The 24,673-nt window shown below is 41.3% G+C and overlaps 1 protein-coding gene across 2 annotated transcripts in view; it reads left to right on the forward strand.

Moving 5' to 3' along the window:
- MYO1E (myosin IE) overlaps positions 1 to 24,673 on the forward strand; it is a 146,596-nt gene that overhangs the window by 39,547 nt on the left and 82,376 nt on the right. The window contains exons 2-4 of one of the 2 annotated variants that reach the window (XM_037910559.2): positions 19,063 to 19,206; positions 22,795 to 22,884; positions 23,712 to 23,806. In XM_037910559.2, the coding sequence (XP_037766487.1) occupies positions 19,063 to 19,206; positions 22,795 to 22,884; positions 23,712 to 23,806 (329 nt within the window). The remainder of the gene's footprint in view (positions 1 to 19,062; positions 19,207 to 22,794; positions 22,885 to 23,711; positions 23,807 to 24,673) is intronic. The other variant, XM_037910560.2, reaches the window with a different exon arrangement.

Below are 24,673 nucleotides of genomic sequence, written 5' to 3' on the forward strand. Positions count from 1 at the left end.
CTGTGTCCATGTCCTCATCACTATCGTGATTGCGCTGTCGTCGCCTCCTCGCCTGCTTTTGCAGGTTCTGCACATACTGCAGAATAATGTGCGAGGTGTTTGCAATGCTCACAACAGCAGCGGTGAGCTGAGTGGGCTCCATGCTTGCCATGGTATGGCGTCTGCAGGAGAGCAGAGTTGCAGCGGAAGAGGTGGATGACGACAGATGCCACGAGAATAGATATTTATACAGAACAATGAGAGGACCTGCGAGGTGGATTCATGGCACCAGGAGAGCAGAGTTGCAGCAGAAGCGGTGGAGGATGACGGTTAGCTCCGCGCACAAGTACCCGGGAGCACATGACAGACAACATGGAGAAATTCGCTATTGAGACAAGAGCAGCAGAGCAGGGTTGCAGTGGGAAGTGGTGGATGACAATGACAGTTAGCAATCCTACTGCACTGTCTGCTGACAGCAGTATGGCATCTGCACGGAAAAAAGGTGTGAAACTATTGTCTGCCTTTGCTTTCGCGGAGGGAGGGGCGACTGACGACACGTACCCAAAACCACCCTCAATTTTTTTGCCCCATCAGGCATTGGGAGCTCAACCCAGAATTCCAATGGGTAGCGGAGACTGCGGGAACTGTGGGATGACTACCCACAGTGCAATGCTCCAAAAGTCAACGCTAGCCACAGTACTGTGGACGCATTCCACCGACTTAATGCGCTTAGTGTGGACATATGCAATAGACTGTATAAAATCGATTTCTAAAAATCTGCTTCTGTAAGATTGACCTAATTTTGTAGTGTAGACATACCCTTAGTTTTCTTGCTCCAATAACACCCAATTTGCACATTATAATATGTACACTAAACATTCTAAAATAATTCTAAAAACAATTTAGAGGAAAATACTGATGTTGCTATTGTGCTTAAAGTCTGCTTTTCCAGACTAATATAAATTATCACTTTAAAACATTAGCTGAAATTCTGCCCACAATCAGTTATGCAAGCCCACTGCAGTTACAGGGCTGATAGATATGTAACTTAGGCCCAGAGCCCATATAAATATAATCACAACCATACAAAACCTGTCTCCCTATAGTTTACAGTGTTGTGGTAGCCATGTTGGTCCCTAGATATGAAGTAATATCTTTTATTGGAACTTCTGTTGGTGAGAGAGACAAACTTTTGAGCTACATGAGCTATAGTGTAAAGGTGTTCACGGAATAGCATACCATTGTAAATATGACATACTGTAATACCAACCAATGAAGTAAAACATGCCATCATTCCATTCTGTAAAAAAATCATATAAACCATGCCAGCAAATACTTCTGTAAAAATAAAATCCTCTTGTATTCTGCAATTCTGCTGCTCTAGGATTTGCTTCTAACACTGTCCCTTGCTACAGAGTTGTACTCCAGAACCTACCCTGTAAGATAATGTTTCAATATTAACTGAGTGTAAAATGATGCAGAATTGATTTTCTGGGTATGCAGATAGCTTGAAAAAGGGCTCTGAGAAAGGTGAATATCCTCATTCATCTGTGGGTGTTAACTCTTAAACCTAACCATGTCAGTTTACATGTCAATATTTGTAACTATTTCAATATTAATCAGTTTAACAAAACTTCCAGCTGATGTGCTTGTCCCACAATTCCAAAGTGTCTTCTGCACCTTTCTAGGTTCCAGAAGCACCAACTGTGCCCTGCCCTACTGCCAAAATGAAGCATAAATTATGTGTTAAGGTAAAATTTTGTGACACGTTGAAAACTTAAAATGTAGGGACAGAAGAAAAGTGAAATGTAAATAAGTCTAATTTTCACAAAGGATTCTGTAGTGGGTTGTATTAAGTATTTTCATAATTAATTCCACACCTGGAGTTGCTGCAGAATTTCCTATCTACCACCAAGGACTGCTGCAGAAACCAGGGGACCATGACACAGAATTTTTAGATCCAGTTTTGCACAGAATACACTGTGACAGGGTCAGGCCAGATGGCTATAGGAGAGTAATAGAAGGCAGACATATTAGCCCCAGGCTAAGTAGGTCCCTTTTCCCTGGGTAAGGTAACAGGGAAGGTTCGAGAACAATCAGGAACCTTCTGGAGACAATTAAGACAGGCTGATTAGAACACCTGCAGCCAATCAGGAAGCTGCTAGAATCAATTAAGGAAGGCTAATCAGGGCACCTGGGTTTTAAAAGGAGCTCACTTCAGTTTGTGGTGTGCGTGTGAGGAGCTGGGAGCAAGAGGCACTAGAAGCTGAGAGTGAGAACATGGACTGTTGGAGGTCTGAGGAGTACAAGCATTAACAGACACCAGGAGGAAGGTCCTATGGTGAGGACAAAGAAGGTGTTGGGAGGAGGCCATGGGGAAGTAGCCCAGGGAGTTGTAGCTGTCGCACAGCTGTTCCAGGAGGCATTCTAGACAGCTGCATTCCACAGGCCCTGGGCTGGAACCCAGAGTAGAGGGCGGGCCCAGGTTCCCCCCAAATCCTCCCAACTCCTGGTCAGACACAGGAGGAGTCGACCTGGACTGAGGGTTCAGAAAAACGGCCAAGCTGAGGGCTGCCGTGAAGCTCCAAGGCGAGCAAATCCGCCAATAAGCACAAGACCCACCAAGGTAGAGCAGGAACTTTGTCACAACGCTCAAACTAGTCTCTCTATATTAGTCATTATTATTTAGGACCAAGTCCTGTAAATGCTGGTCACAGCTCAAGTAAAAGGGATTAAAAACAAAAGTATATAAATTGTAAGGAATAAAGGAAGCAATTCTGACCACTAGCTTGCACTATCAGTACACACACAGAGCAGAGCTTTGGAAGGAGTAGAGATTGTGGCTTGCTGCTTCCCCCTTAGCACTCTGTGTCATGATATATATCCAAAAGATGGCATGCAATGTATAATTAGAAAACCAACAATTCACGGAATCATTAATATTCCTGCGTGATGTATAACATTGAAGGATCCTGGGCGTCAGGGAATGGGATCGAAACTGGGATCTTTGAAGCTTAGTGTATGAGTCTCTACTGCGTGAGCTAAAAGCCGCATGGTTCTTAGCTAAGGCTGTAGCAAACTCATCAATCTCTAAGTGGTCTAGGCGCCACTAGAGAGGGACAGAGCACCACACCCAGCAGGCATGGGTTACATATGGATGGTCAACCTTCAAAGGCTTATAATATATGCTGGAAATATGTCTAAAATGTGTTTTAGCAGGCATGCTGGGGAGTAAATAAACAGTTTTTTCCAGACAAGGAAGGCAGTTCTGCCTGCTTGAATGTGTCTCCAATGCAAATTGAGCAAATTGTGACCAGAGAGAAAGAACAGAACATTTGCATGCCAGGCAAACAAAACCATCAGGTGAGCAAGTGGGGAAAAAAGTAATCATGTAACAATCTGAGCAGAAGATGGAGACTGCATTCCCAAGAAGTCTTCCTGCCTCTTGTAAGTCCATGAACTTTGGGAGAGGGATTTTTTTTCTGAGGTTTACTGGACTGTGTGGAGAGGGGTAGAGAAGCCCTAAGTTATCCTCCACCTGAGGAGACAAGGAAATCCAGCTCCTTGGACTCTGTATTGACCTGACTAAGAGCATTGCTGGAAAAGGAAGATTGGTCAGGAAACTAAAACTGTAGCTTGTTGAGTTAGGTCTTAGCCACTAGAAAGCATATTTTCACTTTTATTGGCAACTGTTTCTGTCTTTATCCCTTATACTTGAACTCACTTAAAACCGCTCTCTTTTTGATTAAATAAACTTGTTTTACTTTTTAGCTAAATCAACCCAACAAACTGATGTTTCTGTCTCTTTAAATAAGCAGCAAACTTAATATCTTCTGTGCATGTTAAATGATAGGGGAGGTGCTTTGCAGAGAGACATCTCTGAGGAACTTGGGAGATGCAGTTTACTGATTGTTACTTGCAAAGCATGGCTAAGACTGGCCGAGTCTTGAGAAGTTTGCTGGTGAGGAAGACAGACTGGTGTGGAAGGGAGCTGACGCACAGTCTAATACCCAGCAAAGCTCACCTCTGTACCTCAGCAAGAGTAACACAGTGGCTCACAGTTCTGGATGTCTAGAACAGCATGTCACATACTCCACATGGGTTTTCATCCTTATGGTTCTGCATGTGTGCAGATCCACTGGTTGCACACACCTGCCCTGTTACATTGTGCAGAGGCATTGTTGAACAGGTTCAGTCTGCAAAAGGTGTGGGCCTCTCTTTCACCAACTCTCCATTGTCTGGCCTCGCTACTAAAGGAGAAGCACTACATGTCCGCTGCATTTTGGGGGTTTACATGACTAGAGCCCTGCGCAGATACAAAATTTGTATCCGCATCCAATCCACCATCTGCAAACACGGTCCGCAGATATAAATCAGATATCCGCAGATTTACAAGGCTGTATAGTGACCACTCAGGATTTGGCCCTTAAGAAATATGTATGTATACAGTAAATAATTTTTGAAGTGGAAGGTATTCGCAAAGTAGCGGCTACAGTTGTACTCTGTAATACTATATGCTGCTGAAACAAGGCAGTGTGTGCATTTGTGTTTATGTAAAAAAAATAATGTTCTTTTAAAGAGATAATTGTGCTACAAAATGCACAGTGGTCCATCATAATCCCCAGATTCAGCTCTGATTCTTTGGTGTGGTGGACAAAATTCCATACAGCTAATGAGAGAGAAAAATATTAACTCATTTACTAGGGCCCAGATCCTCAAAGGTATTTAGATGCCTGACTCCAAAAGCCTGATCCTGGATCTCACATCATTGTAAACTGGTGCAGTAGCTCCATTAACTTCAGGGGAATCACTCCTGATTTGCAGCATAGGTGAGTTCAGACTCAATCTTTAACCTAGCATGCTGATTCAGTATTGGAGAGGTAAACAGGAAGCATCTGTAGTCCTGAAGAATTTATAGTGCATTTGTTTAGCATTTTGTGAAATTAAACAAAAAACTGTACATTAAAACTTCCCCCACTAAGCCAGAACTCTTCCCCCCTCCCCCCCCCCAATGAGTAATGGAGAAACATCAATCACCCTGTTAGTCATGAGAGAAGTCTCTCTGTAGATATGGAATGCTGACTTTTAAGAAATCTCCTGACACTTAAAGAAAAAAAGCTACGGTTTTCATTTTACTTCTGTGCTCACAGTTGCAGCCTAGTAATGCCTTAGTCACTCCAGAGCTGCTGTATTGAGTTTACGAGAAACCTGACTACTTTCATCAGAGAGAAATCTACATTAGCCTTATTTTTAAAGTGACTATCCAAGGCGCAGATGAGAAAAGCAATCTTGGTCACAGCTGCTGCCCAGTGTTACCAGTTCTCATGAATCTTGCGATGATTTGGTGGGTTTTTTTAAAACCTCCAGTTGCTGGAGACATGTGAGTATATGCAAATTTCAGTTTTAATTTTTAAAGTAAGTTTCCACCCTCATGGTTGTGCAGAAAAATATGAAAGTGTGACTGTACTGTACCCCAAAGATTCAAAAATCAGAAGGCAAAAATAAAAGAGCCCCAAATGTATTTTTTAATCAATCATGATTTTTTGCATCCTGACTCAAGTTTTTTGAGCTTTTGGTGTTGGCAGTACTGGTGACATGCGTGTAAGCTGCTGGGGCATGGGCGGCCTACAAAGCAGGTAGAGCAGGAGCTTGCCTGTTGGGCCCTACATAGGTGCAAGAACTAATACTTTTTAAAAAGATTATTTTTTAACTTTTTATTTTACTTATTTTGTAAATAAACAAACAAACAAAAACCCACAGCCTGAGACAGGCCCCTGGCATGGAAAATTTCAGCCCAAATGGTGGAAGTTAGGCAAAGTTGTAAGCAAATGGAAAAATGGATCTTGTAATGGAAATTATCTGGCAACAATAAGTATAGGTTACAGAGGCGTTAGAAGCTTCCTAATGGTGTGTGTGGGGCGCCTACTGGTGCCCAAGTCATGGCCCCACCCTCCCGCACCACATCTTCCCCTCAAGACCCTGCCCCTTTTCCCCGTACGGCCGGTAAAAAGTTGTGGTGCGATGGCCCGTTGGCCCGTCTTCCCCCCCCCCCCCCCAGCCACCCCCGCCTTCTGGCACCCCATATATAGGGGAAGCTGGCAGCACAACCTAATTGTGTAGCCTATCTTACTGTGATTCTGGATGGGTAAAATTCATCCCAGTGCAGAGGTCCACACTGGACTTAAGGGTCAAATTTCACCCATTATGCTGAGTCCCCTTAAAATAGTCAGTGTATATGCCCTGTATTATATGCCATTATGGAGAAAAATAATGCAACCTTACTGCGAAATCAAAGCAAAGCTGCTACTGATAGAATGCATACTTACTCCTAAGAACCTTCCATGCATTGGTTTTATTATGTAAAATCCCTTTGAAAGCAGTGGTGAATTTGAGATGAAATTTGCTTTAATTAAAATACCTGGTGAAAAGTAAATATTTAATGTTAAAAGGATAATTCCATGGTAACAGTTTAATATTAAATGCACAGATGCTAATTATCAAAATTTAAATGGTTAGGCAATTTAAAAAACAAAACTTTCTTTCCCCCCCTCTAATGACCATTGGCAGGGACACTATTGTGCACTTTAAAGACTAACTCCTTGCATATTTTTATTTTTCCAAACTTAAGCCACCTTTTAATTGTGAAGTTAACTAAGATAGAGTTCTTGCAGGTTCGTAAACTCTTTGGGGACCTAGTGCCTTTCTGTTAAAATATAAGAAAGCTGAACTGATTAAAATAATTTTGTAAAAAAAAAAAAAATCGATTTGGAACGAAAGAGCACTGACTTTGACCTTAATGCAGTTTGAAGCAGCAGAGACATAAAACCTGAAGAACTAGATCCATAATGTAAATGTAGACAGACTGATGTTCTTCAACTATAACAAAGCTATCAGGCATTTCTATAATGGGAACATTTTGTTCTCTGGGAATAGTGAAATGAAAAGCGAAATATTAATGCTTTAACACGGATGAAGATGCCTTGGGTTTATCCTCTGATGCTTAGGTCTTGTTTTGCTGATCTAACAATTTAAATCTCATTTGTAATCAATTCCTTTAGAAATCTTGCCATCTTCTGCTTGCATACTGTATTCTGTGTAAGTAAAAGGAAGCAGAACCTGCAGCTGAAATTAGGCTTTTACTAAAAAGCCAGTGGGTGCACATTCTCCCTTTGGAGCATGCTGCTGAACATAATTCCCATTAACTTTTATTACACACTTGCAGCAAAGGAAGAAAGTGGTAAAAAGAAACTCAAAAAATTGTTAGCACTGAGTCCAGCCAGAGGTCATGCCCTCAACAGCACACATAGGCTGCTGTCCAGACAACAGTGGCCACCCACTGACCAAAGGAATAGCTACTGGTCCTGTTTGCAGGCAACAGAAGAATGACTGGCTAATATAAATCAAGTTGTAACCATTGACAATTGATCTTTACAGAGCAATATTAGCCGCATGACTGGAGTCAGAAAAGCAGACCTAAAGAGTTGTGTGCACACCCCTATCTTGATATTCAAGTCTGTACCAGGGATTCAGAGGAGTCAGTTGTGACACTTGGCAGACACCCACTGACCATGCCACTAAACACAAACAGCTAGCCAGAGGGTTACAGTTGGTTCAGGAGGATGCTGTAGACATCCATAACCCCCCCTCCAAGAGGAGGTCTGCAGCCAGATGCACTGCTGGAAAATCCAGTAGCACTGACCAGGGAGGAGGTATGGACAGAGCAGCCAGGGGATGAGCTGATTCAGTAGATCCCTTAAGTAGCCATCTCCAGACTGCTGCCATGGGTCCGCACTTCATTGTAAAGATGCCCTTATCCAGGGGTGGGTCTGCTGCTATGAAGAACCACTAGCCAAACCCTCATTGTAGAAGAGCTTCTGGGACTGCATTAATAGCCTGGAGGCAGCCTACAGAGAGGAATTCTGTCCCTGTGGAAGTCTTCAGCACATAGTTGTTTACTTGGGGTGGGTACTAGAAAAATAATTCGGCCTCAGTTCTTTGTGATTGTACATCTCAACAGCTGTGAGCATCAATCTTGTGAGAAAACACATACCTTAGTTTCATCAAAGAGAAGATTTATGTCAGTTGGCAAAAAGAACAACTTCCAACTGCGGTTTATTTCCAGCAATGCACATAGGGCAATGTCTGAATAGAAAGGAATTTACTGGGTAAATTTTGGCCTGTGAAAATGGTTTGGTGCTAAAAATTCCTGAGATTCCAAAGCCCTGAAAGATAGGGACAGGGAAGGGAGGGGAAGTCAATTAAAATAGGAAATGGCTGTACACTTAATTATTGTAATGTTTCACTTGCTTTGCTTTCAGCTGGCACCAATATACAACATGTGCGGCACAGCATCAAAATGCTGTCTTCTGACAGTGTATGAGAGAGACACTGGTCCACTGTGCCTCATATAAGCCATTTAGAGCTCAGTTTTGTTCCTTATTTGGTTTTAGAACGACCAGGAGAAGAAAAATTCAGACAACATGACTAATGCTGAGGCAGTCAGGGGCAGCTTATACTAATTAACAAATTAAATTTTCAGATGGAGTGGAATCCATGTAAACTGAAGCCATATTATAAACTCTTTGTGACCATGACATACAGTAGCTGAAGCGGAATAAATTCATCCTCTATAATCACACTAATGACTGCAGGAAGTGGCAGGAGAAATAGTAATTCTTCTGGATATTTTAGGAGAATTTAACTTTTGCAACACACACATATTGGATGCACATAAACAGAAGAAATTAAGTCATGACTTTCTCAACCAGTGCAGATTCCCCAGAACTAACAACAGTGGAAGCTGTAGCGTAGACAAGGCTCAGGCATTTTTACCATCCTGATATCTAACCTTGTTCAAAACTTACTTAAAGGTGCAACATAAACTCTACCATCCGTTAGAAGACATGGTGTAAAAAATGCCACCAATATGACTGCTTCCACTAGTTACGGTAGGCATCGCCAAGTGGCGCTGCTTTACAGTCTTCAACGTTGTTCTTCTCAGTGAATAAACGTTCAGTTGTGAGAAGACGTGCTGTGTTTTTAGCTCTGCTGTGCAAGGCTCGGTAAGGGGAACTGTGTGACCAGCAGGAGGGTAATTTGCTGTCTGCCTTGATCTCTGATTACAGTCAATTCTTGAGGCAGAGTTTCTCTGTGGCAACCAATTATTGGTGTTGGGCCGAGGTTTCGGAAAGAAGGAATTGCCTGGACCACCTGTATTCCAGGACAGCTGTGTAGGTGTAAATAAAGTTACACTAAAGCCTTGTCTTCACTGCTAAAAGTGGTGTGTTTTTTACCGCAGGGTAATTAATGCATATAAATGCTCATGAGCTGTCCATAGGTAAAAACATAGTGAAGACCAAGCACTTTAGTTTTACCATGAGGTAGACTGCGAGGTACACAGCCCTGTACTTCCTCCAGGAGTTGACCTCAGTGAGTTTACCTCACGGTAACACCAAAGTCCTGCATCGTGGCAGGGGTTAGACTAGATGACGCTTGCAGTCCCTTCCAACCCTATGGTTCTATGATTCAATGAAAGTGCTTGGTCTTCACAGTGGTTATTCCTCAGGATTGCTCAAGTGCGCATTTATGTGCATTAGTTGCCATGAGGTAAAAGGCGCATCTTTTTTAGCAGTGAAGACAAGGCCAAGATGGGGAAGGGAAAAAAGAGATTGCCAGCTACCCACATGACGACTATGGGGTAGCAAAGGAAAGCCCCTTTTGTTCCCATCATCCAAGAAGGAAGGAACCACTCCCAGCAGTCAGTACTGGGCAGAGAAGAGAGGAGAACCACTAATGCTATGTCTGAGAAAGGTTTGGAAACATTTGTATGTGACAATGAAACTACAGCAGAAGTACAAACACTATGAACTAACTTTTTAAAACTACTGAATATTGTCAATACTTAACATTTAATGTTTGTGTTGAATAAACAAAGGCAAGCTAATTACAGATAGCTTTCTGTTATGCAAAATTCCTTTGCACCATACTGATACAGTTTTTGGAGCATCATCCAGCCCAACTTTGGAAAAATCACCTGCTTTCTGGAGCTACCTTAATATGTATTCAGATTACGTAGTTGTCAGCTAATACGTACAGAATCTTGGATCATCCATTTTAAAGGGAGGAAAAAAATAATCAGTACTCTCCTCCATTGTATAGTAGATCCTCTCGGAGATATGAACAGCAGAGTTGCAAACTGACCAGTCAACCACACACCTCATTTGGAACTGGAAGTATGCAATCAGGCGGCAGCGGAGACCTCTCTCCCCCAAAAAGGCAAATACAGTATAATACTGTGTTAAACAAACTGCAAAAAAAAAGAAAAAGTAAAAGCAGCATTTTTTTCTCTTCATATTAAAGTTTCAAAGCTGTAATAAGTAAATGTTCAGCTGTAAAATGTTTGAAAGAACAACCATAATATTTTGTTCAGAGTTACCAACATTTCAGAGTTATGAACAACCTCCATTCCCGAGGTGTTCGTAACTCTGAGGTTCTACTGTAAGTGCTACTGAATAGAAGAGACAGGAAAACAAGAAAATTGCAGGCATGAATGGGCAGAGAAAGCCTTCAATTTTTACCAGCTGAGCCAGTGTGACAGGGAAGTCCTGCTTTGAAAAATGAGTAAGCACTAAGCCTGCCATAGAAGAAGAGGAGGAAGGAAAGTACACAGACTTTGACAATTTAAAATATAGTGACTGCCTCTAAGCATATGTTTCTTAGACTGCTGGGCTTAATAATGGCAGCAATTTAGTGGCCTAGGCCTGGCTTTGAAGGTAATGCCTCACTGGATGCAGGGAGATACCGCTACTGCTGGACAAATGCAGTGTTGTGTCAGCCAGTAATAGTTCATGGATTTATTAGGCCTACTTAAAAATAAATTATATTTTGATGATCAGATTTAGGGATTTTAACATTTGATAAATGGATCCCTTAAAGTGAATAATCTGATTCACCCACAGCCTAGCTGGGGCTCCCTTCCTTTACAACTTGCAGGCTGCTTTTGCCTGCAGAACTGCAGTAGCTCCTCTCTGACCCACACCCCATACAACCTTTCACCATGCAGCATTATGATTGAATTTTTAATTACACCAGTCAAGAAATTTGTGTGTGTGTTACAATAGAGTCCTTTCACTACATGATAACCCAACAGTGGATAAAATGACACTGGTCAGCAAATAACGCACTATTTAATGGAAAATATCTGCACTTTCTCAGTAAACATAGACTCACCTATACTGGGTATATGCTAAATTAATTTTAATACTGTGCCCCCAGTTAGACTGTAGATATATGGAATTATGTACTGGTGAGTTATGTTTAAAAAATATCCTTTTACTACTAAATACATGTTTTGTATTGTTGCATAGATATATTTGTACAATCATGTAAAATTCTTTTGTATATAACAAGAGGAAGGGTCACAGTATGTAGATAAGGTATTTCTATAGCAATCCAGCAAAAGAGGATGAGGAACATAGTGTTGTTTTTTCCTGTATGTTCATAACTTGTACAACATGTAGATACACGTATACTGTACAGAGACAGCCAAATTGATCCTTGGTGTAAATGGTGCCACTTACCTAAAAACAGTGGAGTTGTACCTGCATATACCAGGATTGAATTTTGCCGCTATGGGGCCTAAGCCTGTCCCACTGAAGTCAGTGGGAGTTTTGCCATCGATGGATTTCGTTGGGAGCATGATCCAGCCCATAATGCATTATGGAGGCACCAGAGTAACCCTGGAGTCAAGATTAAGTTGAAATTCACACTTCAAGTGTATTAAATTCTCACAATATTGCGCTCCTTTGAGAAGAGTATTCTTTGGAACCTTTCTAAATAGTCTCAGCTAAAAAAACCGGTAAATATTCCAAATAATACAGTATGTAATCCCCAAAATCACCAGGCAGAAACAGTGATGTAGCCATTTATTTTGGCTTTTACATACATTTTTTCACGTTGGTAACATTTTATTTATTTATTTTACCTTATAAGAATTCCTGCTGTTTTTGGTATTGTTCCCTGACTCGCTGAAGTAGGGTGTAGCATATGCAGTCTATGGATGCCTCACACTCACAAACCAAGACTGGGGGAACAACCTTCACAAAGTAGAAGTGCTATTCAAAACCGCAGTTGCGTCAATGCAAGAAAATAACTTTAGCCATCACAGAAATTTCCTTTTTTCTATTTTATATCCCTAACTGTGATTTTTAGGATGTGAGTTTTCTGGCCTTCTTTTTTCTTATTCTGTTCTTCAGTGCATTTATAGTGTTTTTATTTTCCTTCTTTGTTCAATCTGCCTGTCCTACAACTAAAAACTGAATACCTTTTCTTTGTCATTTCCTCAGATCTTCAGCACTGCTTTTTTGTCTTCCTTTCTTAATGTTTCCCTCATGTTTAATTTAAAGCATTTGCCTTTTATCTTAGTCAGTCTCTTTGGCTTCTTTTGCTCTCCTTACTTTCATTTCCTCTTTCAAATATTCTCTTACTGTTGCAGCAATATTCCTATTCTTCTTCTTAACCTACATATATAGCAGCTGTTTTAAGCACTTTTCTCTCTTGTTGTTGCCGTTTGATTTTTGATCACCACAACCTGGGATTGAAATTCACATTAAAATTTCCAGAGTATTTTTCTACTGATAACATATCTTTTCATGCTGGAGAAATATGTGAAAGACTACTATAAATGGATTGTAAATTATAAGTATTTTGATAGCTGATGCGACTGCTGAGTAGCTGTGTCCTTATTTTGGTCCCCAGATAATTCTTTAGATTAAAAAAAGAAAGAAAAAAGGTCTGGAGCACACAAATAGGGTTAGATCTTTTTTTAAAAGGATAGAAAAAAATGAGTACAACCCATGTTTATAGATAGTGGATTCATTGCTTAGCGTACAGACATGCTTTAAAATGAGGATTTCACAGAGAATGGTTCTAAATAAAGATTGGGTTGAAGGGAGCCCTGATAACCAAAAACCACTTTTTGGTTTAGGTTTTGAGGCTAATTACCTTAATTGTGAGCCTAACTATGGGAAAGTGGATAAAAGTTTTGAGGCATCTTTTGGGATCACAGTGTTTTCTATTCCTCTTCTCCTCTCAGAAGCACACCCTAAAAGACCTTCTATATGCCAAGGGAAAAAATGAAACGCATGATTCCCTACTGGTATAGCTCTGGTGGGTTAGGAGTGGTGGAAACTGTAGTGTAGATGGAGGGCAGGCGTTTTTACCTCCATGACATCTTGTGTTACCATGGCAGCTCTAAGCTCATATTTCTGTTCTGGTTGGGAGGGGAACACAGATGCTTCACCTGCAAGTATTTGTTGTGGCTAGAAAAAAAAAGTCACACCTTTAACTGGGGAAAGTAAACATCTTGCACCCTTTTGGGAGCTGTGAATCACCTTTTGCTGGAGAGAAGGTTGCCATGATCTGGAGCTGCACTGAGCGTGAATTACAGGTCCATGTCTTTCACTGTAGATGCAGCCAAAGGCTCTGGTGACCATCCCTCTGGCAAAAGCTCTTACAAATTCTGCTTATTCAGATGGCTAGAGAGAGCTGCTGCAGCGAGACATTAGGCATGCCTAGCCCTTCCTCAGGGACTGAGTGTGCAGCCTCTTCAGATTTCTTGTTTTAAGTGTTATATTTTTAGACAAAGCACTTTAAAATGGTCTGAACTACAAAATATTTTGCTTTCCTCAGTTAAAGAAAAACCCTGTTGTGTGTCCCAGCGTGACCCAACCTTTTTAGAGCTACATCAAATACTTGTAGCGTAGGATGTTGTCGTTTCTTGGTCTTTTTCACAATAAGGACAGAAATAAAAACACAGTTGCTATTGTAACACAAGGTGGAGTCTGACATCCAAACTTCTGTAAATAAAAATCCAGCTGCAGCATTTGATCCATCTGCTTATATTCTGAAGAAAACAATAATGATGAGCTTGTAACCCATAATTTGTGGAATTATGTAAGCAGGGAATTTATCTTACATATTCCGCATTTCAATTATGCTGCACAAGTGACAACAGTTATAAAATCTTGGGCTTCAGTGCTTTACCATCTTTGCCACCCTTCTGTCTTCTTCAAGATTCAAATAGCCATATCTGTTTGTTTTAATTAACAGTTGACTTGTACTATTAGAAGATAGTTACAAAAAGGGAGATACAGTGTAGTCCAAAGTGTCTGTAGAATGACATTTGTTGTCTGTTGCTGAGACTTGAGAGATCAGAAAAATGGAAACTGCATCTTAATCTTAATTTCTAGCTTGTTTACAGTTTTGAATGTTTCAAAGCATTTATAAGAGAGGAATAACAGAATAAAACTGACTATAATCATGTGATCAATCAATATCTGCTGGTGTTGTCAGTTTTCAATCTAACAATTGAGTTGAATATGCTAGCTATTGCATTGGCATTCCTAAAGGGGGGGGGGGGTCTCTAACAGCAGAACGTTAGCTCACAGGAAGTCATTATATGACCCACAAATATTCTTCTTGTCAGAATGCAAAGTGGGTCTGATCATAAGCATGGAACAGCAACAGAATGAAAAATAAAAGCTGACAGTAATGCATTACACACCTTTATTCCTGTTTCCTTGCCCAGCCTTAGTTCCTATGGCTATGTCTACACTACACAGCTTTTAGCGACACGACTGTGTCTCCATAGCCATATTGCTAAAAGTTGCACAGTGTAGCCGCCGTTTGTTGGCTCTCCTGCTGACAAAAAACTTCTACCCGCCACGAGCGGCATTTGCGTTGTTGGCAGGAGAGCGCTCCTGATGACACGGTCTCCCACAGTATTCTTGTCAGCAAGTTAAGGAAGTATGGGCTGGATGAATGCACTATAAGGTGGGTAGAAAGCTGGCTAGATTGTCGGGCTCAACGGGTAGTGATCAATGGCTCCATGTCTAGTTGGCAGCCGGTGTCAAGTGGAGTGCCCCAGGGGTCGGTCCTGGGGCCGGTTTTGTTCAATATCTTCATAAATGATCTGGAGGATGGTGTGGATTGCACTCTCAGCAAATTTGCGGATGATACTAAACTGGGAGGAGTGGTAGATACGCTGGAGGGGAGGGATAGGATACAGAAGGACCTAGACAAATTGGAGGTTTGGGCCAAAAGAAATCTGATGAGGTTCAATAAGGATAAGTGCAGGGTCCTGCACTTAGGATGGAAGAATCCAATGCACCGCTACAGACTAGGGACCGAATGGCTAGGCAGCAGTTCTGCGGAAAAGGACCTAGGGGTGACAGTGGACGAGAAGCTGGATATGAGTCAGCAGTGTGCCCTTGTTGCCAAGAAGGCCAATGGCATTTTGGGATGTATAAGTAGGGGCATAGCGAGCAGATCGAGGGACGTGATCGTTCCCCTCTATTCGACACTGGTGAGGCCTCATCTGGAGTACTGTGTCCAGTTTTGGGCCCCACACTACAAGAAGGATGTGGATAAATTGGAGAGAGTCCAGCGAAGGGCAACAAAAATGATTAGGGGTCTAGAGCACATGACTTATGAGGAGAGGCTGAGGGAGCTGGGATTGTTTAGTCTTCAGAAGAGAAGAATGAGGGGGGATTTGATAGCTGCTTTCAACTACCTGAAAGGGGGTTCCAAAGAGGATGGCTCTAGACTGTTCTCAATGGTAGCAGATGACAGAACGAGGAGTAATGGTCTCAAGTTGCAATGGGGGAGGTTTAGATTGGATATTAGGAAAAACTTTTTCACTAAGAGGGTGGTGAAACACTGGAATGCGTTACCTAGGGAGGTGGTAGAATCTCCTTCCTTAGAGGTTTTTAAGGTCAGGCTTGACAAAGCCCTGGCTGGGATGATTTAACTGGGACTTGGTCCTGCTTCGAGCAGGGGGTTGGACTAGATGACCTTCTGGGGTCCCTTCCAACCCTGATATTCTATGATTCTATGATTCTATGACTGCAACGTGCTTTTCAAATGGGGGGTGGGATGGGGTGGAGTGTGACAGGGAGTGTGTTGTGTGTATGTGGGGGGAGAGAGAGTGGGTTTTTGGGGTGCTGAGAGTGTGTCAGCATGCTGTCTTGTACGTTCAGACCTCCCCTCCCCTGCCTTTTTCTCAGTAAATGTTTGCTTTTTCTCAGAGCTGAGAAGCAGCCGCATTCCTGCAGCCGATTTCACAACAGTGACAAGAGTGGCCACTTGACTTAAGGGGATTATGGGACGTTTCCGGAGGCTGATCAGAGCTCAGTAAAGCAACACCTCGTCCACACTGGCGCTGCGGCGCTCCAATGGGGGCGCAGCAAACGTTATTCCACTCGCCGAGGTGGAGTACCAGCAGCGCTGTAGCCGCGGAGTCAGAGTGCTCTGCGTGCCTTGCCAGTGTGGACGGGTAGTGAGCTAGTGCGCCCAGGGCTCCTTTATTGCGCTGTAACTTGCAAGTGTAATCAAGCCCTTAGGCTTTGTCTTCACTGACAGTGTTATCTCCCTGTAAAATCCTAAGGGAAGACAAAGCATTTGTAGTGTTCACTGCAAGATAGCTAGGTGAGGTCATACCGATACCCACATCATGGTTCTTGACCTTGTCAAGTTTACCTCTCTGTAAAACTGATGTGCCTTGTCTTCGCTATGTTTTGCGGCAGGTTAGCTAACTCAGAGGCTCCCAAACTTTTATTGGTTCACGTACCATCCAGTGGCAGATTTAGAGTTAGTAGGGCCCTGTGCACAGCTTTATTTTTGGGGGGCCCCCCGGGGACCCAGCCCAGAAAAAGAACATTCTCTCTTATCTCCCCTGCTGTTTTTCATTCTTTTTTTCTTCATCCTCCTCCTATATTATAAGTAATAGGAAGTAAATGAAAATAAAGTGAGGCATCTCGATTGTTTTTGTAGTCTTTTTTTTTCCCCCTCCACAGACCACTTGAAAACTGCTGAGGGTCTCGGTGGACCACTTAATGATCTTTCCAAATGTTGTTTGTACTGTTAGCTAACTATTATAAAGTGCTTTGGATAAGAGCGCTTTATAAAAAAAACTTAATAACCTTTCCTCGGTCCACCTGAATGGAGTTCTGGACCACAGTTTGAGAACTTCTGGTCTAGATGAAAGCCTTATTTGCATTATGCTAACGTGAAAAATGTGCAAAAATAAAAAGTATAGATGACGCATGAAGGGAAAAATAAAAGTTAACTTCCTCTGAAGAAACGTATTCAATTTGAAAAACAATATATTTATTCAGATAGCTTTTTTCCTACACGTTTTCTTTACAAAATCATCAATTAAGTCATTGTAAGTAATATTTTGTAAAGAGGCACTTCCAATTGTCAATAGAATAATCACAGAATCATCGAATATCAGGATTGGAAGGGACCTCAGGAGGTCATCTAGTCCAACCTCATGCTCAAAGCAGGACCAATCCACAACTAAATCATCCCAGCCAGGGTTTTGTGAAGCCTGACCTTAAAAACCTCTAAGGAAGGAGATTCTACCATCTTCCTAGGTAACCCATTCCAGTGCTTCACCACCCTCCCAGTGAAAAAGTTTTTCCTAATAGCCAACCTAAACCTCCCCCACTGCAACTTGAGACCATTACTCCTCGTTCTGTCATCTGCTACCACTGAGAACAGTCTAGATCCATCCTCTTTGGAACCCCCTTTCAGGTAGTTATCTGCAAAGCAGCTATCAAATCCCCCCTCATTCTTCTCTTCTGCAGACTAAATAATCCCAGTTCCCTCAGCCTCTCCTCATAAGTCATGTGCTCCAGCCCCCTAATCATATTTGTTGCCCTCCTCTGGACTCTTTCCAATTTTTCCACATTCTTGTAGTGTGGGGCCCAAAACTGGACACAGTACTCCAGATGAGGCCTCACCAATGCCGAATAGAAGGGAATGATTACGTCCCTGGATCTGCTGGCGATGCTCCTATTTATACAGCCCAAAATGCCTTTAGCCTTCTTGGCAACAAGGGCACACTGTTGACTCATATCCAGCTTCTCGTCCACTGTAATCCCTAGGTCCTTTTCTAAAGAACTGCTGCCTAGCCACTCGGTCCCTTGTCTGTAGCAGTGCATGGGATTCTTCTGTCCTAAGTGCAGGACTCTGCACTTGTCCTTATTGAACCTCATCAGATTTCTTTTGGCCCAATCCTCTAATTTGTCTAGGTCCCTCTGTATCTTATCCTACCCTCTAGCGTATCTACCACTCCTCCCAGTTTAGTGTCATCTGCAGACTTGTTGAGGGTTTGCAGTCCACGCCATCCTCCAGATCATTAATGAAGATATTGAACAAAAACGACCCCAGGACCGATTCCTGGAGCACTCCGTTTGATACCGGCTGCCAACTAGACATGGAGCCATTGATCACGACCCATTGAGCCTGGCTTTAGTTTAAAGTGGTACGCTTTGTAATATTTTGAGACTTCAGTAGTAACCATAGAGTACAGTAGTTCCTCTGGCATGCTGTAGCTTGCTGAGAGAATTCATATGTAAATGTCAGCTAAATACAAGAATTCATAGATTTTAAGGTGCGAAGGGAACATTATGATCAAACCATCCGACCTCCTGCATTACACAATCCATAAAATGTCACTCAATAATTTCTGCATCAAATTAATAACTTCTGTTTGAGTTATAGTATATTCATTTAGAAAAATATCCAGTCTTGAATTAAAGACTGCAAGTAATAGAGAATCCACCGTATCCCTTGTTAGTTGTTCCAATGCTTAATTATTGTCATTGTTAAATGTTTGCACCTTATTTATAGTCTGGGGGTTTTTTGAGCTTCAGTTTCCAATCATTGGGTCTCATTATGCCTTTTTTTCTAAATTAAAGAGCTGTGTATTTTTGGAAATCTCTCCCCATGTAGGTTCTTGTAGACCATGATCAAATCACCTACGAACCTGCTCTTTGATAAACCAAATAGATTGATGAGTGACTGATACTTTCAGTAACTGAAAATTTTGAAGTTAACATTATTTGTGTGTAAAGAGATGCCTTTTTATTTGTCTCTGAGTCCAAGCAAGAGATGGGGGTTGCTGTTTAATGTGAGAAAATATTTTGGAGATCAGCATATATGAATGAACTGACTCTTTAATTTTTAAAGCTAATGAGAAATCTGTATCTCTTCAATACATATTAAATTATTTTACAGGGCAGCAAGGGGCACTACCGATATCACTGGCAGAGTCACAATGTCAAGCACAGTGGAGTGGATGATATGGTCCTTCTCTCCAAAATCACAGAGGATTCCATAGTGGAGAATCTAAAGAAACGATACATGGACGATTTCATCTTTGTATCCTTTATGGGCATGTTTTTACTCGGGCAATGTGGGCTTGCTGCTATAGAGTATAAGACTAATTAATATATATTATATATATCTCGTTCCGTCCATCCATGAAAGCAGATTACTGAAAGATGCTGAGCATTTTATATGAAAGTTCATGTGGGATTAAGCAAAATGCTTTACACACTGAGCAAAAAGTTGCGGCCAGGAGATAGTACTCTTCCATTTAGTAGCACAAAACACCTTTGTTCCTTTGGAGCTTCGTCTCTCTTGGGTTACTCTTGCGAAGTTTTTAGTCCTGTGTTTTGCACTGATGAAAGCATGTCTGATACTTCATTTTCTCCCTATAAAAATGTGGCATTTGTGTTAAAATTATCTGTCTAACAAAGTGGTATTACTAAGTATTTTTCAGAAGAATTCATGGTTAAATCAGACACGTTAGATTTTAGATTCTTGTTGTAAATACTATTATTCCTTTTTTATCCCTCTCCAGTTTGTGCAGGCTTTTATTTATTTTATTTTATTTTATTTTTAATCTAGAGATCAGCTCCTGAATTTTCAGTTGTTAATGTGTCCATCTATGAATGAACATTGGTCTGTGCCACTTCGGGCAGAGATTACTGAATCTTTCCACTAAATGCTGACATTGTTTGTGAGCAGAAAACAATCATTTCATGTTTATACTGACATAATGAGTGCGTGGTTTACCATATTGGTGCCCTGGATGTTGTCATTCTTTTCTGAATCAAATCCAAAAATGTATGAGTGGAGCACTGCAAATTCACAATATAGAAATTATGTCCAGTAACTTTTATTTCCTCGCTGGCTAACATGACATCATTTTGTAGCTATTATTCCATAACAATAGATTCTTATGTAGGGCACTAAATGCTAATTCTACAATTTGGGGGTAGGGAAGTGTTTAAACAGTAGATTGTTTACCCATGAACACTTCCAGATTGCTAAATAGAATCTGAAATCCTTACTAAATTGGGCTCTTGCACATAGACACACAGCTAAATCCAAGCACCAGTGAACTAGGTCTGACTGTAAAATAGTATCAGTCACCACCTACAAGCAGATAACATCTTTCATTCCAAAGGATCCTAACATGTTTTACAAACCGTATATAGGCGTGTGTAGTATATATTTATACATATATTACACACGCACAGAGGAATTACTTCATCCATCCATTAAATTCTCCGCAGTAAAACACTGCAGCTATGTAAGAGCGCACAGCACAGCTATATAACAGTTGAGGAGAGGAAGTGAAGTACAATAGATTCCACTTAATAGCAATCCTGATATTAGCAACTTCTGGTTAATGGCAATATATTGCCAGGAACTAATCCCATCCCATTAAATATCATTGTTACTAGGATTTGGATATTAGCAATAGCATGTGGTTTATTACCACCTCTTTTTGGAAGAAAGGCGCCACCTGCAGGCAGTTTGCAAGGCTGCTGCCCCAAAAGGAAGCGCTTGGATGTGCTGAGCACACCTTACAGGCAGGTTTTTGGGGCTGCAACTAGAGAAGGAAGTGCTAAGACTTGCCTTCTCTGGCTGCAGCCGAATAAACCAGCCTGGGGCCAGCACTCAACACATCTCAGTGCTTCCTTCTGGGACCACAGTCCTGCAAGGGACCACGCAGAAGGTGTGGGGCTGCAAGGAGAGGCTCTGGGCCACGCAGTAGCAGGGAGAGGGGCTGGAGTCCAGATGCTAGAGCTGTACAGTACCTCTCCCTGCACTCTCTAGGTTGCACCCTGCTGTGGGACTGTGCACAGGGAAGGAATCGCTGGGATGTGCTGAGCCCCAACTCCTGGAGAGCGCAGGAAGAGGTAGTATGCAACTTTGTGGGCTCCAGCACCCCCACTCACGATGGAAAGCCCCAGCATCTGGGCTGAAGCCCCCTTCCCTGCTGCTACCCTGCTCTCAGGCAGGTTTGTAGGGCTGCAGCCAAGGAAGGCACATCCCAGTGCTTCCTTCCCTGGCTGTTGCCGCTTATTAGCAACTGCAGATAATAGCAACTTTTTGCTGGCAAATGAGGGGTTGCTAATTAGCGAAATTTACGATATTCCATATCCATGAATCTGCAGGAGGATTTCAGGTAGCAGAATGTAATTACCCAAAGCAGAATTTAACCAGGACACCAGAGTAGCCTCCTATAAAAGTGGTTCTCAACCAGGGGTACATGCACCCCTGGGGGTACACAGAGGTCTTCCAGAGGGTACATCAACTCATCGAGATATTTGCCTGGTTTTACAACTGGCTACATAAAAAGCACTAGTGAAGTCAATACAAACTAAAATTTCATACAGACAATGACTTGTTTATACTGCTGTATATACTATACACTGAAATGTAAGTACAATATTTATATACCAATTGATTTATTTTATAATTATATGGTAAAAATGAGAAAGTAAGAAATTTTTCAACAATAGTGTGCTGTGACACTTCTGTATTTTTATGGCTGATTTTATAAGCAAGTATTTTTTAGGTGAGGTGAAACTTGAGGTTTTGCAAGACAAATCAGATTCCTGAAAGGGGTACAGTAGTCTGGCAAGGTTGAGAGCCACTGCCCTACAACACCATTCTGGTGTGCTGCTTTTACAGTAACTTACCTAGAACAGTGCCACCTACTGAATCACCAACACCACTTCCTGCAGCACCCTTAGTAAGTCTCTCATCAGAGAACTGACCCACCTGAGAGTATGCTGCTTCACTTCTTTCAGAGTAGCAGCCGGGTTAGTCTGTATTCACAAAAAGAAAAGGAGTACTTGTGGCACCTTAGAGACTAACCAATTTATTTGAGCATAAGCTTTCGTGAGCTGCAGCTCACTTCATCGGATGCATTCAGTGGAAAATACCGCTCTCCTGCTGATATTAGCGCGTCTTAAGTGATCACTCTCCTTACTGTGTGTATGATAACACCCATTGTTTCATGTTCTCTGTGTATATAAATCTCCCCACTGTATTTTCCACTGAATGCATCCGATGAAGTGAGCTGTAGCTCACGAAAGCTTATGCTCAAATAAATTTGTTAGTCTCTACGGTGCCACAAGTACTCCTTTTCTTTTTGCTTAACATCTGTACATCAGGTAGCTCCACTGAAGTTTACATCACTGAGAGTTCAGACAGTCCCTTTAAAATGCTGCTTTTTGTCACGTTCACAACAGCTAGTCCTTCTCAAGCTGTCAATAAGACACTCCAGAAGTGGCTAAACAGTTCAAATATATAATTTCCTTTTTTGTATTTTTACTGAAAGTGTCTTTTTTTTTTTTTGTCCTCAGATACATGCTCCTGAGCTCAACGGTTAACTTGTGATAAAAAAATTAAAATAAATATTTTCCAAATCATATGCGATATGTTTGTATTTGTAAGCCTCAGTAATATCATTCTTACTATTAAGGATTGTTGAAAGTTATAGTTATTTAACAGCATTGATGGGAAAACCCAATTATTTTTGTAAAGCTTTGTTTTATTGATAGATATTTATAGCTCAAAATATTATATCACCAGTAATAAGGTAATGCTTTATGAAATTATAGCCACTGAGGAGGTCTCATGAACCTTAACTGCTCTTGAATACAGACATATATTGGATCTGTGTTAATCTCTGTGAATCCTTTCAAACAGATGCCATACTTTGGAGAAAAGGAAATTGAAATGTACCAGGGAGCTGTAAGTAAAGTTTCCTATAAGATATTGCAGATATTCAATTGTATGTAAAGGTTCTTCGCTCTTTGTTTGGACTAATATGAGTATATGTTGACTGGTTTTGGTGGTGGTGGAACTTAATGGCCTAGACTAACTTAATTTGGATGCAGCATCTAATTTTAATGAGGTCCTGCTTCTCCCTCCATTTACATGCTGGATTCTCTGAGACAGAGATAAGCTTGCAAAACAGATTCATGTATTGATTTAAGTTTGATCAGGTTTCCCATAGCAGACAGTTCCTCTATACAAGAGGAATTTTTCACCAGCTATCTATACCTTAGATCTCTAAAGCTGGACACCAAAACACAGAGGCACACAAAAGTAGAGGCCAGTTTTGAAAATTGGGCTGTAAGTATGGGGCAGAGGGAGGGCACAGGTAACTCAATCTGCTGCACTGGAATCAGGCATGTCTATAGACCGAAAACTACGTATGCTATTCAGTCTGAATGGGGTGGGGGGTGGTCTCACATGGCCAATCAGCCTGAGGCTCTGTGCAGTGTTTATTTGTTAGCTTAAGGCCACTTCTGAAAGGGGCATAAATTATGTGAGTTTCTCTTGGACAGGTATATATTTAAGTATTCTACATTTTTAAAATAGAGTGTTTACATATCTCAGCCAGGACAAAAATTGATTTTAATATGTAACTGCTGAAGTCTGAGGCTCAATTTAAGATGCAGAATTTTCTGTCCTAGCAAGAAACTCTTCCGTGATAAATACTTATATTATTTTTTTCTGTGGTATTTAATGATCTGTCTGAAATTTACATTATATTCCCCAACCCCCTCCCATAGGCTCAGTATGAAAATCCACCACATATCTATGCTCTAGCGGACAACATGTACAGGAACATGATTATTGACAGAGAAAACCAGTGTGTCATTATCAGGTAAGAAACAGCTGTTCACCTATTATAGCTGCTAGTTTAAAGCTTTCTCAGAAGGAAGCAGGGTCTCTCATTTTATTGCTAGATTCCCTTAATATTGTAGAATTATTCATTTGTGTGTGTGTTGTGGGGGGGATCTCAGATAATATTGATGATGTATTATTTATTTTGGAACGACTTTAGAACACTGAAAGCATTATGGACCTTTCTAATTGGGCACAAGTGATGTCATAACTATGTTTAATAATGCCCAGTAAATGTACAGGCTGAATGCTTTCCCTTATTTTTATATATAAAAATTCAATTTCAGAAAAGCAGCAAGACACTCAAGCAAGGAATTTTTGCATTTCTCATGTGGTTAAAGTCACTTGGTCTTTGGCCTTGTACCTTGTAACACCCCCAAGTCATACTATAATCACCCACAAATAGGCCCCCCTCATCATTTCTTACTGCAAAATTATAATGCACAGTACACTCGCAATCAACTGCGTTCAAGCACACATGCAACCTTCCAGCACATCTTATTTTTCAGTATCATAGAATATCAGGGTTGGAAGAGACCTCAGGAGGTCATCTAGTCCAACCCCCTGCTCAAAGCAGGACCAATCCCTGATTTTTGCCCCGATCCCTAAATGGCCCCCTCAAGGATTGAACTCACAACCCTGGGTTTAGCAGGCCAATGCTCAAACCACTGAGCTATCCAAAAGAGGTTGAGTCTTGTGAACTCTTTGAGGGCATTACCATGCTTCTTTTTCTCTTACATCAATTTATATTAGTAGTATTAATAAAAACCTTTTGTCACTGAAAATTAACTATTTCAGGATTTTATAATATTACTAGACATTTTTTGGATCCTCATTTTTGTTTTAT

The sequence above is a fragment of the Chelonia mydas genome, chromosome 10, assembly GCF_015237465.2.
Source record: "Chelonia mydas isolate rCheMyd1 chromosome 10, rCheMyd1.pri.v2, whole genome shotgun sequence".
In the NCBI taxonomy this organism is placed as follows: Eukaryota; Metazoa; Chordata; order Testudines; family Cheloniidae; genus Chelonia; species Chelonia mydas.